At 37.4% G+C, this 15,195-nt stretch overlaps 1 protein-coding gene across 10 annotated transcripts in view; it reads left to right on the top strand.

Annotated features, from left to right (window-relative positions):
• Positions 1–313: 313 nt before the first annotated feature.
• The window catches only part of SF3B1 (splicing factor 3b subunit 1), a 34,167-nt gene continuing 19,285 nt past the window's right edge, over positions 314–15,195 (top strand). Inside the window, exons 1-5 of one of the 10 annotated variants that reach the window (XM_023732938.1) lie at positions 9,055–9,205; positions 10,306–10,416; positions 11,219–11,385; positions 12,980–13,084; positions 13,463–13,577. In XM_023732938.1, the coding sequence (XP_023588706.1) occupies positions 10,350–10,416; positions 11,219–11,385; positions 12,980–13,084; positions 13,463–13,577 (454 nt within the window). In that variant the 5' untranslated portion in view covers positions 9,055–9,205; positions 10,306–10,349. Of the gene's footprint in view, positions 433–6,068; positions 6,091–9,054; positions 9,206–9,266; positions 10,417–11,218; positions 11,386–12,979; positions 13,085–13,462; positions 13,578–13,621; positions 15,102–15,195 lie in introns of those variants that run through there. The other 9 variants (XM_023732945.1, XM_004378182.3, XM_023732940.1 and 6 more) reach the window with 9 other exon arrangements.

The raw sequence follows: 15,195 nt of genomic DNA, 5'->3' as shown, positions 1-15,195 counted from the left end.
GAAAACCTTCCGGTGAATTTGGAGAAAGGGGTTTGAAGCCCCGCTGAGGTCTATTTCCAGCCCTGAAACCGTAATTTTCCGTACAGTGTCTGTTCTTAACTGTCCTCGTGAAAGCCACCTTCTCCAAGGCAAAACTACACACTTAAGGACACTACGGATCACCTGATCCTTTTCTGGGTCACCAGCAAGGCCACATCAGGGACCACTCCTAGCTCCTCCCACACCCACAATGCACCTCACTGTTCCATCTAGGTGGCTGCTCTGTCACGTGTCACCCGACGGAGCGCGCTCCCGTTTGGCGCCTGCGCAGAGAGCAACTCCAGCTGTTTTTCTCCGTGGCGGCGGCGGCGGCGAGCGGAAGTTCTCAGGAGCCCCAGTTCCGTCTGTGTGTTCGAGTGGGCAAAATGGCGAAGATTGCCAAGACTCACGAAGGTAAGGATCTTCCTCTGCTTACGTGTCTTCTCCGTTGCTCAGCCTGCTAAGACTCTGTCTTCTTAGATTTTGGCGTCTTCCTGTGTATTTTTTTGGGAGGGGGCCTAGGCTGCGCTTCGAGGCCTGCGTCGTCGCCTCGGCGCCGGCGGCGCAGGCCACTGCCCCGTGTAATGGCGTCCTACTGATACACACCCGACAGGCGCTTTGTTCCGTGTTTGGGTGCTGTTGCTTCCGAGTTGCTTCTCTTCTCCGACCAGAGGGCCTTGTTTAAACGGCTTGCCGAAGAGGATTCCAGGGCAAGGGGTCGGGGAAATGGGCATGGGAGGAAAGACTCACTCGTCTTTGGGAACTGTCGTCGGAATAGTTTGTACATAAAGTCAGAAAGGCACTGAAAAACTGCAGCTCCTTTTTGGCAGCGCTAAATCGGGTTGGTTAAACCGAGGCCCATTACTCCCAACCTTCGGTAGTATGTGTGTCTTCAGGTGTCTAGGTTACTTGTTTTTCTTGCACAAAATGATTTGGGCATAAAATTTTCCTCCTTAATCACTTTTAGCATAATACTGCCCTTTTTTTGGGAGATTGGCTATTTGAGGAGCAGGTAGAAGGTGAAGGCACGTTAATGTTACTGATGCCCGAAGCTTTCAAACTAGTTGACCGTTTTATGGAAAACGGAGCACATTATACGAAATTAGGAACGTGTTGGGAATAGACTGAAGCCTACTAGGGAGTATTAAGAGCGAGCCTAGAGGTGGTAGGAAATGGGGTCCCATTTCAGAAAAGATGAAGCGTGGGAAGTTAGAAGTGCATTCCTTTATTTCTGATAATGGAGTCCAAAATTTTCACTGAACACGAGGCTTCCAAGAGAAAGAGTCACTTTTATTTCATATACCATCCCGTTTCTTTGTGTGTGGCTCGGTGTTATTCTGTGAGAGGTAACAAAGAATATCGAAACGAAAACCAAACCCACTGCGGTCGAGTCGATTTCGAATCATAGCGACCCTATAGGGTTTTCAAAGCTGTAATTTTTAAGGAAGCAGACCGCCACATCTTTCTCTCGCGTAGCGGTTGGTGGTTTCGAACCATCAGCCTGTCGGTTAGCAGACCAAAGAATGAGGTCGTCACAAATTTTATCATCTAATGAAGGAAACAGATGTATATACTTTCTCTCAGGAGGCCAAATAAATGCTTAGATAGAAGTACAAGCAATATGTTCTGGGATTTTGCGGAACGGAGTGATTACTTTGTTTAGGGTTATTTCACAGAGGTGGTGACGTGTCCCTGGTCTGAAAAGATTAATCAGTTTTCAACTAGGGGAGGATATATGAGCCCGAGAGAGCATCTTGTAACAAGGTAGTGAGTTGTAAAAGTTAACGGTGTGTTTGAGTAGTCTCCTTTGGCAGGAAAACAGGGTGCAAGCAGGGAAATAGTAGAAGATGAGTCGGGAAAGGTACGTTGGGATTAGAATGTGAATGGAATGGTGGGGCCAACCCGAAGTCCAGGTCTCTGCAATTTAAGAGGCTTGCTAATGAATTGTCAATGACTTTAATATTCTTATTAGGTGTATAGGATTTAAACACTACTGTAATCCAGAAGTGTCCTTAAGCACTTTTTCTCTTGATTTGAGAATATCTCAAACATGCCTCTTGTTAAATAGTTAGAAAATGTAAATATGTTGCCATTCTTACTCATGCAGGAGTAGATACTTCACTTGGGCCATTTTGTGGCTTCGATGACTTGTTTATTGGTATCTTCATCAGAAGAGAACCCTTTGAAAGGAACATGAATAAGGTTCTAACCTTTTTCTTGCATTTTAGAAACCTAGCTAAAAACCTTGGTTGATAAGAAGATTGTAATTCATTAGTCAAAGTTACTATTTGGGGTTATTCTGTCCATGTGAATTAATTGATAACACAAAGTATTAGAACATTCAGTGTAACATCTGACTAAATCTGTGTATAAGGCCCTGCCCATCTCTGCAGTTTAAAAATGGAGATGGACCTCCTGCTTTGAAGAAGCTTTCAGTGTAATAGGGAAAACATCTGCATATAATTAACTCTAAACGAAGACCAAAAAAAAAACCCCTAAACCCATTGCTGTCGAGTTGATTTCTACTCATAGAGACCCTATAGGACTGAGTAGAACTGCCCCATAGGGTTTCCAAGGAGAGGCTGGTGGATTCGAACTGCTGACCTTTTGATTAGCAGCCGAGCTGTTAACTACTTTGCCATGAGGGCTACTAAAAAAAGACAGAGAGTAATCAATGTTTAATAGAAATACACATAGTATTCATATAGCTTCTTGCTCCCTTCCTCCACACATTCTCCTGGAGAACTCTAGTCCTTCATAGTCCATCTCTGTTTTCACTGTTTCACAAACTGGAGCAGAATTAATCTGTTGATTATAGCACTCAGTATAAATTTTTATTACATAGAATATTCTGCTGTGTTAAGGTTTTCTTTTCCACTTAATTGAAATAGTTTCGTACAGGAACCGTACCTTGGTATGTCCAGTACTTGGTATGAAATGGGTGCTCAGTTATTTAATCAATATTTATTAAAAGATTAATTTATACTGGCCCTGTTAAGCGAGCTTCATAGAAAGGGTGCACTTCAGCTGCCCTTTGAAGGAATTGGGTAGGCTTGGACACATCGTCTGGCTGAGATAGATAGGTGGGAAGCAGGATTTATTCATTGTTGGTAACCTCCTGAGCTGAGAGGAAGAAATGTTAGGTTAGCATCAAATTATGGACGTGGTAGGTTTGAGTTTGGCTTCCAAATGTCTACAGAATAAAGTGCCCTGCTTTCTTCCCCTGGGTGGTGAAACGGTTAACCGGCTCAGCTGTTAACTGAAAGGTTGGAGGTTTGAATCCACCCAGAGGAGTGTAGAAGAAAAGGCTGGTGATCTACTTCTGAAAAATCAGCCATTGAAAACCTTATGGAACACAGTTCTAGTCTGACACATACGGGATAGTCATAAAGGCAACTGGTTTTTTTTCCTTCCCCAAGTAGTAAATTACTTGTGTTTCAGGGAAGTCACTGGTTGCAGTGTGAAGGATGACTTAGAGGTTGAGCGAACCAACTCTCAGGTTATTGAAGTACGTAGTTGAGAGGAGGAGGACTTGGATTTGAACCTTACTGTGATACAAGAATTTAAAAATGTGTAGTACTTGCTTAATTTTTGTTTCAGAGTTGTTTATAATCATGCTGCTTTTTAAAGTAGATTATATAATCTTTTTACTTTAAATAATATGATTGTTAAAGACATTTCTTTTGTTGTAACGTTTATTTTAAAGTTAGTTTGTACTTGAATCCTGTGAGTTAAGTAATACTGAATTCGAACTGAAGTAGATTATTGTTCTACCTTCATATATGGGTCTTTTCACAGGCTGTTAATTCCCATCATTGAGTCAAACGAATAACTTTCTTTTTTTGCTGTCATGTTTCAGATATTTCTGTTAGGATCAGCTCTTACATCCTCTTTAACCAACTTGGTTTTTTAAAACCCTGGTCACTGTGGCTTATGCTTTACAGGATTAAAATATAAAAAGAACTGGATTTATTCAAATCAGATATCTTTTGGACCTGCCTGTGTGTTATATTGTGTCACGTGTATACAATTATGAATGTACATAGGTTTACCATCCATCAGTTCTTCACATACTAGTGACTTTGGCAAACAAGGAGGGAACACATATTCTCTGTGTTTTGGAAGAGGAAAAATGGATTATCCAAAATCTTGTATATTGGCTTGTTTTGCTGGTATCCCTGGAATTGGATTTTTGGGGGCATCACAAAACTGAAAAAGGTCTTTTTCCCATAAATCTTGCTTGAGGAATGGCTGGAGTAGGTCTAGTTTTACTGTTTACACCCTGCTGAGATTTTTGTTTTCCTTTGTTGAGAATAATTATTTTCTTTTTAAAGACTTCTAGCATGAAGGCTGCTAGTGAAAATAAAAAGGAGATAGTCAAATTTGCTTAAAGATTTAAAAAAGATTTTTTTTCCCTGTGGAGTTAATCATTTAGGAATTGATTTATCAGTGTTCTTTATAGTGTTCAATAAAATAGTTGGTGCTATGGTTAGTTGTCCTATTAGGATTTTGTTTAAGAAAAAGACAGAGAGTTGGGATGAGGAATACAATTTCTTCTTTTTCTTTTTTTTGTATCTAGGATATCATTTAGAAGTCTCACATATGGGAAACTCTTGCTTGACTGTTGGGGAGTAGATGTCGCTTAAGAGCCAGACTGAAAGGTGTCAGTGAAAGAGTAATACCTGAAGGCTGTGCCTCTGTGACATATGGACAGTGATTGGTGCACTGAAAATAATCCAAATTGAAAATGAGAAATAAAGAAGCATCACGGAAGAGGAAGTGCTGCCAGCTGAGCTTAGCAATATGTGGCGCGTAGAAAGAAGAAAAGGCACTAGAGGAGAAACACATAGAGGAACAGAATTGGTGGGGAGCGGTCAAATGATTATGTCAGATGTGACCTTCTGGTATTGCCGGCATAGGTTGTTTATCTCAGAGTTTGATATTTAGATTTTAGTTTACAAGACAAACAGTAGGTTATAGTGTTTACCATCTTTTAAAAGACCCCCAGGTTGTTTTGTACTACTATCTTTTGATGTCAAACTGCAATTCCAAGGTAAAATATTCCATGTAGTTACGTCAGAAAAAATGTTTTTAATTTTCGTATTCATCTCCTTTTTTTCTGATTGTAAAAGCAATACACTAATTTTTAAGTAAATGAAAAAATGAAATGTATTTTTGGAGGAATTGTGATTCAGGTGGGTTAGATCACAAATAGGATTATTCATTAGTATTGGATAGTTTTTAATTAACATCTACTGCACCTTGTGGGGAAGAATTTGTTTTTTGATAGTTGAGAGTATGCCAGGGATCAGAATCCTCCTTCCAAAAAAAAAAAAAAATCATTTTGTGGGGTTTCAGTTGAATAATGACATTTCCTTTTCTGTAGATCATTGGAGTAAATTTAGTTTTTAAAATGTTTGCTTACGTTTTAGCATTTAGAAGTGTTTATATTCCTGTCAATTAGCAAGAGTAATAAAGTCAGGAAAAAAATGACAAAGATTCTGAAGAATTAGAACTTTTAAGTTTCAAGTTATTACATGAAAAGAGCTACAAAATTGCTATTTGTGTGTAACAGAGGGTTCCATTTCACAGAATAAATTTTTTTTTTCATTATATAGGATCAGTCTCTCTGGTTTCTTAGGTGTAGAAAAACCAAGGATGAGAGAAAAGGGCTGAACTTAAGAAAACCATGCCAAAAAACATAAAAACCCCTTACTATTGAAAACTGCAGACATATGCAAAAGTAGAGAATAGTGAACGCAACCCCTGTGTACTATATTCATCACCTCACTTGAACAGTTAAAAACTTAAGGCCGGTTTTGTTTAATCTGTTTTCTGGTCATTTCCACCCTTCCCATTATTTTGAAGCAAATCCCAAACATTGTATCATTTTATCCATAAATGTATGAGTGTATCTCTAAAATGTAAGAACTTTAAAAAAGTAATCATAGTACCATTATTACACCTAAAAATTATTATAAAATATCCAGTGTTCATTTTTGTCAATTGCCAATTTCTTTTTTTCCAGTTTGTTTGAATCAAGTTCCAGATAAAGTCCATATGTTATGATTGGTTCGTATATCTTTTAAATCTTTTTTAATCCATTGGTTCCTCCTCCATCTCTTTTTCTTTCCAATTCATTTCTTGCAGGACTTTTGTCCTGTAGAGTTCCCCACAGCGTGAAGGAAAGGGGAAGATGCCAATAAAGCCCGCCATGACTCCCTTTTAGACTCTTCCGCTACTACTACCCATTACCTTCAAGTTGATTCTGACTCATAGTGACCCTATAGGACAGAGTAGAGCTGCCCCATAGGATTTCCAAGTAGCACCTGGTGGATTTGAATTGTCAACATTCTGGTTAGCAACTGATCTCTTAACCAGTGTGCCACCAGGGCTTCTCAAGCAAGGGAAGCACCGGGAAGATTCTTGCCTGTAGGAATTAGTACAATTCTGAAATCATAATTCAGGTTTAGGTTGCAATAGCCATGGGAAGGAAATATAAAAAAGGACTTGCAAATTCTGGTGCCCTTCCCAGTACACTTTTAATGGCAATAATATAAAGTACTGTATTTCATACAGTACAAAAAATATATAAAAAATACACTCAGAGTTTTTTACCAACCTTAACTGCTATCCGAAATAGTTTTATGTGACACCCAGTGATAAACATACCTTAATACAAGAATACCAATATAAGGAAAACCCCAATCTTGAAAGTTTACTCTCAAGGCTCCTCCTTTAGCATGACTCTTATAAGCTCTTTGGTAAATACAAGTCTAATATACTTAAATAGTACTTTGATTTCTTGTCTAAGTCATACACACACCACCACCACCCCCTGCTCTGGACTATGACAACTCTGGGAATTTGGACTACACATGACTTCAGTTTTAAGATTTTAAATCTACTGTCAAGAGTCAGGGAATCCCTATGTCCTTTCTGAGTCTTTAAAATCAGTAGCCAAGAGTCCTACCATATACTCCTCTCCCCCACAAAGTTAGTAGATTTTACTAAAGACGAGGAGAGGGTCTAGTGGGATTTTTATTCAGATAATCAGGTAACTTAGAAACCCAAATTAGGTATTTCTACCTCCTGATGCCCCTTTCTCTAACGTCATAAAACTGGGGTTTTACTAAATTCACTGATCTTAGCTTCTCTTCTCCTTTGTTGTCTTCATTTCATCTCTCAAAATTCTTCCTGTGTTAGAGTAATTCAGCTCTTCAACTTAGATAAGCAAATCCATCAAAAAGTCGTTCTAAGTAAGCTAGATTACTAGGATCTTCTAAAAATTAAACACTTATGCTCATCAAAAGACTTCACCAAAAGAGTAAAATGAGAACCTACAGACTGGGAAAAAATATTTTGGCTATTACAAATCCAACAAAGGTCTAATCTCTAAAATCTGCAGGAAAATCCAGCACCTCTACCAAAAAAGACAAATAATCCAATTAAAAAATGGACAAAGGAAGTGAACAGACACTTCACCAAAGATGTTCAGGTGGCTAACAGACACATGAGGAAATGCTCACGATCACTAGCCATTAGGGAAATGCAAATCAAAACCACTATGAGATACTGTCTCACCCCAACATTACTGGCTTGAATCAAAAAAACAGAAAATAACAAATGTTGGAGAGGCTGCAGGGAGGTTGGAACTCTTATGCACTGCTGATGGGAATGCAGAATGGTACAACCATTTTGGAAAACGATATGGCACTTCCTTAGAAAGCTAAAAGTAGAAATACCATATGATCCAGCAGTCCTACTTCTAGGAATATATCCTAGAGAAATAAGAGCCGTCACACGAGTAGACATATGCACACCCGTGTTCATTGCAGCATTGTTCACAATAGCAAAAAGATGGAAACAACCTAGATGCCCATCGACAGATGAATGGATAAACCAACTATGGTACATACACATGATGGAATACTACGCAACAATAAAGAACAATGGTGAATTTGTGAAGCATCTCACAGCATGGATGAATCTGGAGGGCGTTATGCTGAGTCAGATAAGTCAATCACAAAAGGACAAATACTGTATGAGAACACTACCGTAAAAACTCATGAAAAGGTTTACACAAAAAAAGAAATGATCTTTGATGGTTACAAGGCAGGGGAGGAGTGGGGGTGGAAAAACACTAAATAGTAGGTAGATAAGTGGCAATAACTATGGTGAACAGTAAGATTGTACAGAGTACTGAGGAAGCCAGCACAACTTGTTTAGGGTAAGGTCATGGAAGTTCCATGGACAAATCCAAACTCCCTTAGGGACTGAATTGCTGGGCTGTGGGGACCATGGTCTCAGGGAACATCTAGCTCAATTTGCATAACATAGTTTATAACGAAAATGTTCTACATTCTACTTTGGCAAGTAGCATCTGGGGTCTTAAAAGCCAGTGAGCGGCCATCTAAGATGCTCTAAACTGGAAAACTTGGAAAAGGTGGACTGAGGCTGGAGCTGGAAATGGAAGGGTGATGGGCCATGTAAGATAGTTTTCTGGAAGATTTGTTAACAGTGTGGAATCCTGGCTCTTGGAGGTTCATTCTGATTTAGTGTGCCAGAGGCCTAGGAATCTGCCTTTGTAACAGGTGCATCAGATGATTTTGATGTAAGTGGTCATCAGAAAACACTGATGCTGTGGAGGAGAGATTGCAGACTGTTTGACTAGCTTGATTTACCCATTTATGTTTCTTGGTTCCTGATAGTAGTTGCATTTGTGGTCCTTTATAAACACTGTTTACTTAAAAGTGATACATGTGTATAGTGGTTAAAAAAAAAAGGCCTCAACCATTTTAGAAAGGAAAAAATGAAGAGTAAATCTCTATCGCCCTTTAGCCAGTCTTCCTAACTATGAGAGGTTTTTGTGTATTCTTCAGAGAGAGAGAGAGAATGAGTGAGTGCGTGTGTGTGTGTGTGTGTGTGTGTGTGTGTGTGTGTCGGGGGGTGGATTTTAAAAAATTCTGTATTTTTTGTTATCTAGAACTTCAAACAGAAACAAGTAGAGGGACTACTACAACCACTCAGTTCAATTGAGGCCCCTGGCTGTGCTGTGGCACACTGCAAGAATTTTGAGATCTCAGGCTGCTAGGCTCTGCCAACCCATCATTTTGAATTCTTGAGACCTGCTTCTACTCTTTTCTTATGGGGTAATGTGGCCCAGCTGTTCTTTGGACTAGACAAGGTTATTACATTTTCTGCTTTAAGCCACATTTATCTTGAGGAACTGAGGGTTTTCTCCCTTAGTGGGGGGCGGGGGACTCAGTTGCATGATGCTATTTGAGTCTCTTTTTTTTGGTCCACACAGCTATTAAATGAGCTTAAGTGCCTGATGTTAAAGGGCTTAATTCAATTGGAGAAAGTTCTTGGCCTGCAAGAGTTGAAACAGCTGTTAGGCCACAGAAGTCATTCCGTAATAGAAACTGTTTCTTTGTATACTAGCCTGATTCTTATGTATTCTTTTCTATATTTAGGAGAATATTTTAATAATACCTAGTAGAGAAATGCATTGTGTTAAGAGCTCTTTGAAAAATTAAGAAAGTCTTTATTTCCTTTCTCGAATGTACTATTATTATGTACTATTAAAATTATTAAAATGAAGCATCAGTTTGTAATATAAAGCTATCTGGTATTAGGAAAGAATAAAAAAGTTGAAGGACTTGACTGTAGTTAAAGGAGACTGAAGAGACGTGACAAGTAAATGCAGTGCCTGGTTCTTGATTGGATTGTGGGTCAAAAAGAGAACAGCTGTAAAGGATGTTACTAATACAGTTGGGAAGATTTAAAGATGGCGTGTATATTAGATAATATTGTATCAAGGTTTAATTTCTTGAGCATGCTAATGCTGTTGTAAGGATCCCTGGTGGCACAATGATTAAGCACTTGGTTGCTAACTGAGAGGGCAGCTGTTAGGACTCACCCAGTGGCTCGCAGTAGAAAAGACCTGGCGATCTGCTCCCATAAAGATTACAGCCTAAGAAACCCTATGGGGGCAGTTGTACTCTATCCTATAGGATGGTCATGAGTTGGAATCGACTCAGCGGCCCACAAGAACAACAGTGCTGCTGTGTTGTATAGGAAAATGTTCTTGATCTGGAAATAAACATGCTGAAATATTTAGGAGTGGTGTTTTATCTATAACTTTAAATGAGTTAGAGAAATTATATACACACCGCATGCATTTACTTTATCTTATATTCATAAATAATAGATGAATGTAGGTGAAGGGCATGTGGGTGTTCTTTATACTATTGTATCCTTTTTTAAGTTTTGAAAATTTTCTAGATTAAAAATTGAGGGGTCGTTTGGGAAGCAGTGGAGAAGAGTTAATGCTTCATTATGTACTGGATGTGCATCTTCTAAATGTCAGACCTATGAATAAAACAATGCTTGGAGGTGAGATGTGGCAAGAGTTCATTCATTTGTTCATTGAGTGCTTAAGTGTTTTATATTTCTTACCTCGTTTTACCCTTACAAAAAGTTTGTTGTAGGAAACGGAGACACAGAGGTTAAGTAATTTACTAATTATTTGAAGGCGGACTTTTTGATTCCACAGCTCAAACTTTTAATCACAGAACTACTAGGATGGTAGGTTGGAACCAAATTGTGCAGGGCTTTAAATTCCATGCTAAGGAATTTAGACTTTTATCCTTTATTATTTTACTATTCATTGTGATCTCAGATCTCCAGAACGTTACCTGGGAGCTTGTTAGAAATGCAGAAACATAGGTTCTACCTAGGCCTACTGCATTTTAACAAAATCTGGGTGATTTTTCACACTTAAATTTATGTTTGAGAACCACTGTCCATAATACTCTTATTTTTGTGTCTCTGGTAGAGTTGAGAAGTAATTTTGGGTGTAGTTTGAGTTTCTAATCAACATAGTATTTTCTCAGTTGGGGAAAGGTTTAGAATTCAACAGTAATTTATAAATTAACTTCAGTAACACATTCATACCAAATGGATTGGTAAACTGAGGGCAATTTGTAGTTGATGGGATAGGAAGCCGCTCTTCTGTATATTGTCGATTGAAGTAGGGGAAATATATTAAAAATCAGTACTTGGTATAGTTTTACTAACCATAATTATTTTAAATTTTCTATATTTAGGAGAATATTTTAATAATACCTAGTAGAGAAATGCATTGTGTTAAGAGCTCTTTGAAGAATTAAGAAAGTCTTTATTTCCTTTCTCGTAGATATTGAAGCACAGATTCGAGAAATTCAGGGCAAGAAGGCAGCTCTTGATGAAGCTCAAGGAGTGGGCCTTGATTCTACAGGTTATTATGATCAGGAAATATATGGTGGAAGTGACAGCAGATTTGCTGGATACGTGACATCCATTGCTGCAACTGAACTTGAAGATGTAAGTTACAGATTGTACAAGAGACAAGCATTTTTTTGAGGGAGAGCAAGAAATATAAAGGAATTTTTTGTTTGAGTCATCTGGTTTAATCTAGGGCTTCGAACCACCCCAGATATACTGAACCAGAATCTACAGTTAAACAAGATCCCCAGATGATTCTTATGTATAATAAATTTTGGGAACCACTGCTCTCCTAGAGGTTCCCAGAATTGGTCGCTAATCAGCAGCATTAACATCACCTGGGAACTTGTTAGAAATGTAAATTCTCAGCAGGGGTTCAAACCAGAACTTTTTTTGTGAGGATAAAATTTTTGTAGGTGTCCTTCCTGTCTGAGTTTCAGAAACTTCACTGAAAGTGCTCAGTTCTGAGTTGTTAAGTTAAAGACTAGATTGTTGATCCAGCAAAGTACCTACAAATCATAAACCAAGGTAAAAGTAAATCCCCACTACTGAGCTCTATCTAGAGTAGTAGCCCATGTGAGAAGTGACTTGATTGTAAATTGCTGTCTGTCCTGGTAACTTTTGATTTCTGACTTGATACTGTTTTCTTCTCCCCTTGGCATCTTAATATGAATAGGATGTTTCTTGTTAACTGATAATTCATAGACTTTGTATCTGTTTCAGTTGCTCTGGAGGATGACGACCTCTCATTTTGAAGTATCTTTCTCAAAATGTTTTCTATATAGTCCATAATTTATATTTTGTAAGACCATCCCAAACACCCACATTTGGTGAAATATGTATTCATGTTTGTATGAGTCAAGCATAAGGCAAACTATTTTACATATATAGGTTATCAAACTGCTGGTTATTTTTGTATTTTACAAAATACTTTTGCAGAGTACAAAAAACCATTCAAGCCACATTTTATTTTATATTTGGCACTTTTTTTCTTTTTGAGGAAAGCTAAACTTAGTCCCAAAGTTAAAATTTATGGAAGCCAGTCAGGGACTAGTATTTTGGACTTTCATACCCTAAAATGATGGCTATGTGTTCCAGAAGCTGAGGGGGAAATTTTTAATTTTAAATAAAATTTATGAGGTGTTAAGCTCTTGAGAGTTACCCAGCAGTGCACTTTTTATATTAGTAACGTAATATAGCATAACACTATTCTGTTTAAACATATTACCAGGGAAGCATACATTTAAAATTACTTTTACTTGTTTCTGTAGTTGTTAAATCATGTTAAAAACATGACTTAAAAAACAAAAAGGAAGGTGAGAGCTTTAAATAAGAACCTTTTCTTTTGTAGTGCCAAACTGAAAACAAATTTCATAGTTCCTTCTGTGAGAAAACACGCTCAGGTTTTTCTAGTCCATAGCTATCCATAGCTACTTTGTTTTAATTGACTTGCAGAAAACATTCCTTGTTTAATAATTTTAAAAGGATAAAGAGAATTAAATTTAATTTCTTTAATAGCTTGGATTGGAAAGAAAACCTAATAGTTTTTACAAGTTTTATGAAGGAGGGCCTAGACATAACACTGTCAGCCTGTATTTCTGACACAGTATTTCGTTTTGAATCTTTATTTATTCTTTCTGATTGTCAAGTTAGACATTTTTGCTTACGACTTTTTTGGGGGGTTTCATTGCAGGATGACGATGACTACTCATCATCTACAAGTTTGCTTGGTCAGAAGAAGCCAGGATACCATGCGCCTGTGGCATTGCTTAATGATATACCACAGTCAACTGAACAGGTGACTTCTTTTGAAACTTTTATTCACCTGAAGAAAAGTGATTGTCTCAGTTCCCATGGAAACTCCACAAGTTTCATAATCAGTTTTTTATAATGGTTTGGGCAGTGTTGACTTGGGAGAATTACAAATAATACTTACTTTATTTTATAAAGGTAATTGTCTCAGGATACATGAAGTATGGAAGTGTGGACATGTATATCATCTCATTTCCATATGCCTTATTTTTTCATATTAACATTTACCTATAAAATACAGAATATTTTATTAGTAGACATTTATTAAGCGTTTTTCCATGTTTTATAGTGTTCTTATTTTTATTATATTCTGTATGGTTATTTAATAAAGCGAGAGTAATGATTGAGACATGCTTCTTTTCAGTATGATCCATTTGCTGAGCACCGACCTCCGAAGATTGCAGACCGTGAAGATGAATACAAAAAGCATAGGCGGACCATGATAATTTCCCCAGAGCGTCTTGATCCTTTTGCAGATGGTAATTCTTTCCCACTTTTCTATAAGTATTGAGAAATTTATTTGTATTCAGTTGTCTTTAGCCCTTGATTTTTTTTGGCATGCTTACGAATTTACTTTTCTTTTTAAAAATCCCCCTTATTATAGATTTGTATAGATTTGGTTGAAGTCACAGGTGCCATATTCTTCATCTTTATAATACAAGTTTTCTTTCCAGGTAGAAGGACAAGAAAATAATGAGCCAATGCCATAGAAACGCAAAGGGTTAAAGGTTTTTCTTTTACTTTTGTTTTGGGTACGCGTACTATACTTTGAACAAATGTGTTTCTGCTCAAAATACTTTCAAATTATTGGAAGTTTTCATTCCAAATCCTAGATTTTTAGGATTGTTACTTTTGAGAAACAGTCTCACAGTAGAGCTCCCCTCATGTTGCTCTAAATAGAACTTAGTAAATGCACCTACTTTGCTCTAAGCATACTTAAAGATAAAAGTATATATACAAAAACTGATATTTTTAATAGTTGGAGTCTGTTTTGCTAATTTTAGTGTGCAAGTCCGCACAAGGGGCAATAGTGAACCTGATGGAAGCTTTCCTCAGGTGAGTGAGTTTCACAGTCAAAATTAGGTGCCCGTTTCTTAAAATTAGATTTTGCTGCAGGTGTACAAATTAGACTTTCAGCCTGCATGAATTAGTAGGGATATTTTTTTTTACTTGCTTAATTGTAATTGATTTAAACATGTATGTCAGAATTCACAGGCCCATACTAACTGTCCTTAATTTCTTTCCTACAGCAGTACTGCTATATGCCAGTCCTGTCTGCATTCTTAAGGGTGCAGTTCAACACATCCTCTCTAGATTATGGTGAAAAAGTATTCCAAAGGAAGTCTTATCAGAGCTAGTGTCAGAAAGAATGACACTGCCAATTGGGCATGATCTTCAGTATAGGAAATGTCTTAGAATTTTATTATTATTTTTTCCTAAATCATGATGATGCTATACTTACTTGTATAGCTAATTATCACATATTCTAAAGCATAGTGTGCCTCTGTGAATCTTGTTATATACAGTTTGGGCTTCTTTAAAATATTTTGAAGTTTGAAAAACAAGTACTGAAACTTCAACCAAGAGACTAACACATCTCTTTGTACACCACTTTTCTTCTGTGTGCATCATAATAACTGGTAGAAGTAATGTATTTCAAGTAATGTTTCCAGTTGTAGTTTATACTTTCTAAGAATTAAAGTATGTTTCTGGGTCAATAAAACTTTAAAAAAAGCACGAAGCCCTTTTTAGTAACATGACATCAGAATAAGATTATAGGTGTATTTTTAAAAGATTTTCTAAACTATAACTTTTAGAATGTTGTATGACGAACTTATCTAGGCATAGTTACTTGTAGTCAGGATTTTAACGAGCTTGCAACAGGTAATGTTTTGAATATAAATATCTTTCCAAAGTGTTACTAATGGTAAAGAGATAATTTTCTAGGCTTCTATTCTGCTGCTTGAAGTCAGAACTGCTGATGGAGACAAAGGCACGAAAGTGTACGTATTCCGGATTAGCAACCCAGGAACCCATCACTTCTGAAGACTCTAAACTGTGCTGTCATTTTGTTTTTATATGCATTAAAATATTTGT

This window comes from Trichechus manatus, unplaced genomic scaffold (assembly GCF_000243295.1).
Source record: "Trichechus manatus latirostris isolate Lorelei unplaced genomic scaffold, TriManLat1.0 scaffold00056, whole genome shotgun sequence".
Lineage (NCBI taxonomy): Eukaryota > Metazoa > Chordata > Mammalia > Sirenia > Trichechidae > Trichechus > Trichechus manatus.
The sequence above is the reverse complement of the archived record's forward strand: the minus strand, read 5'-3'. Positions and strand labels throughout refer to the sequence as shown.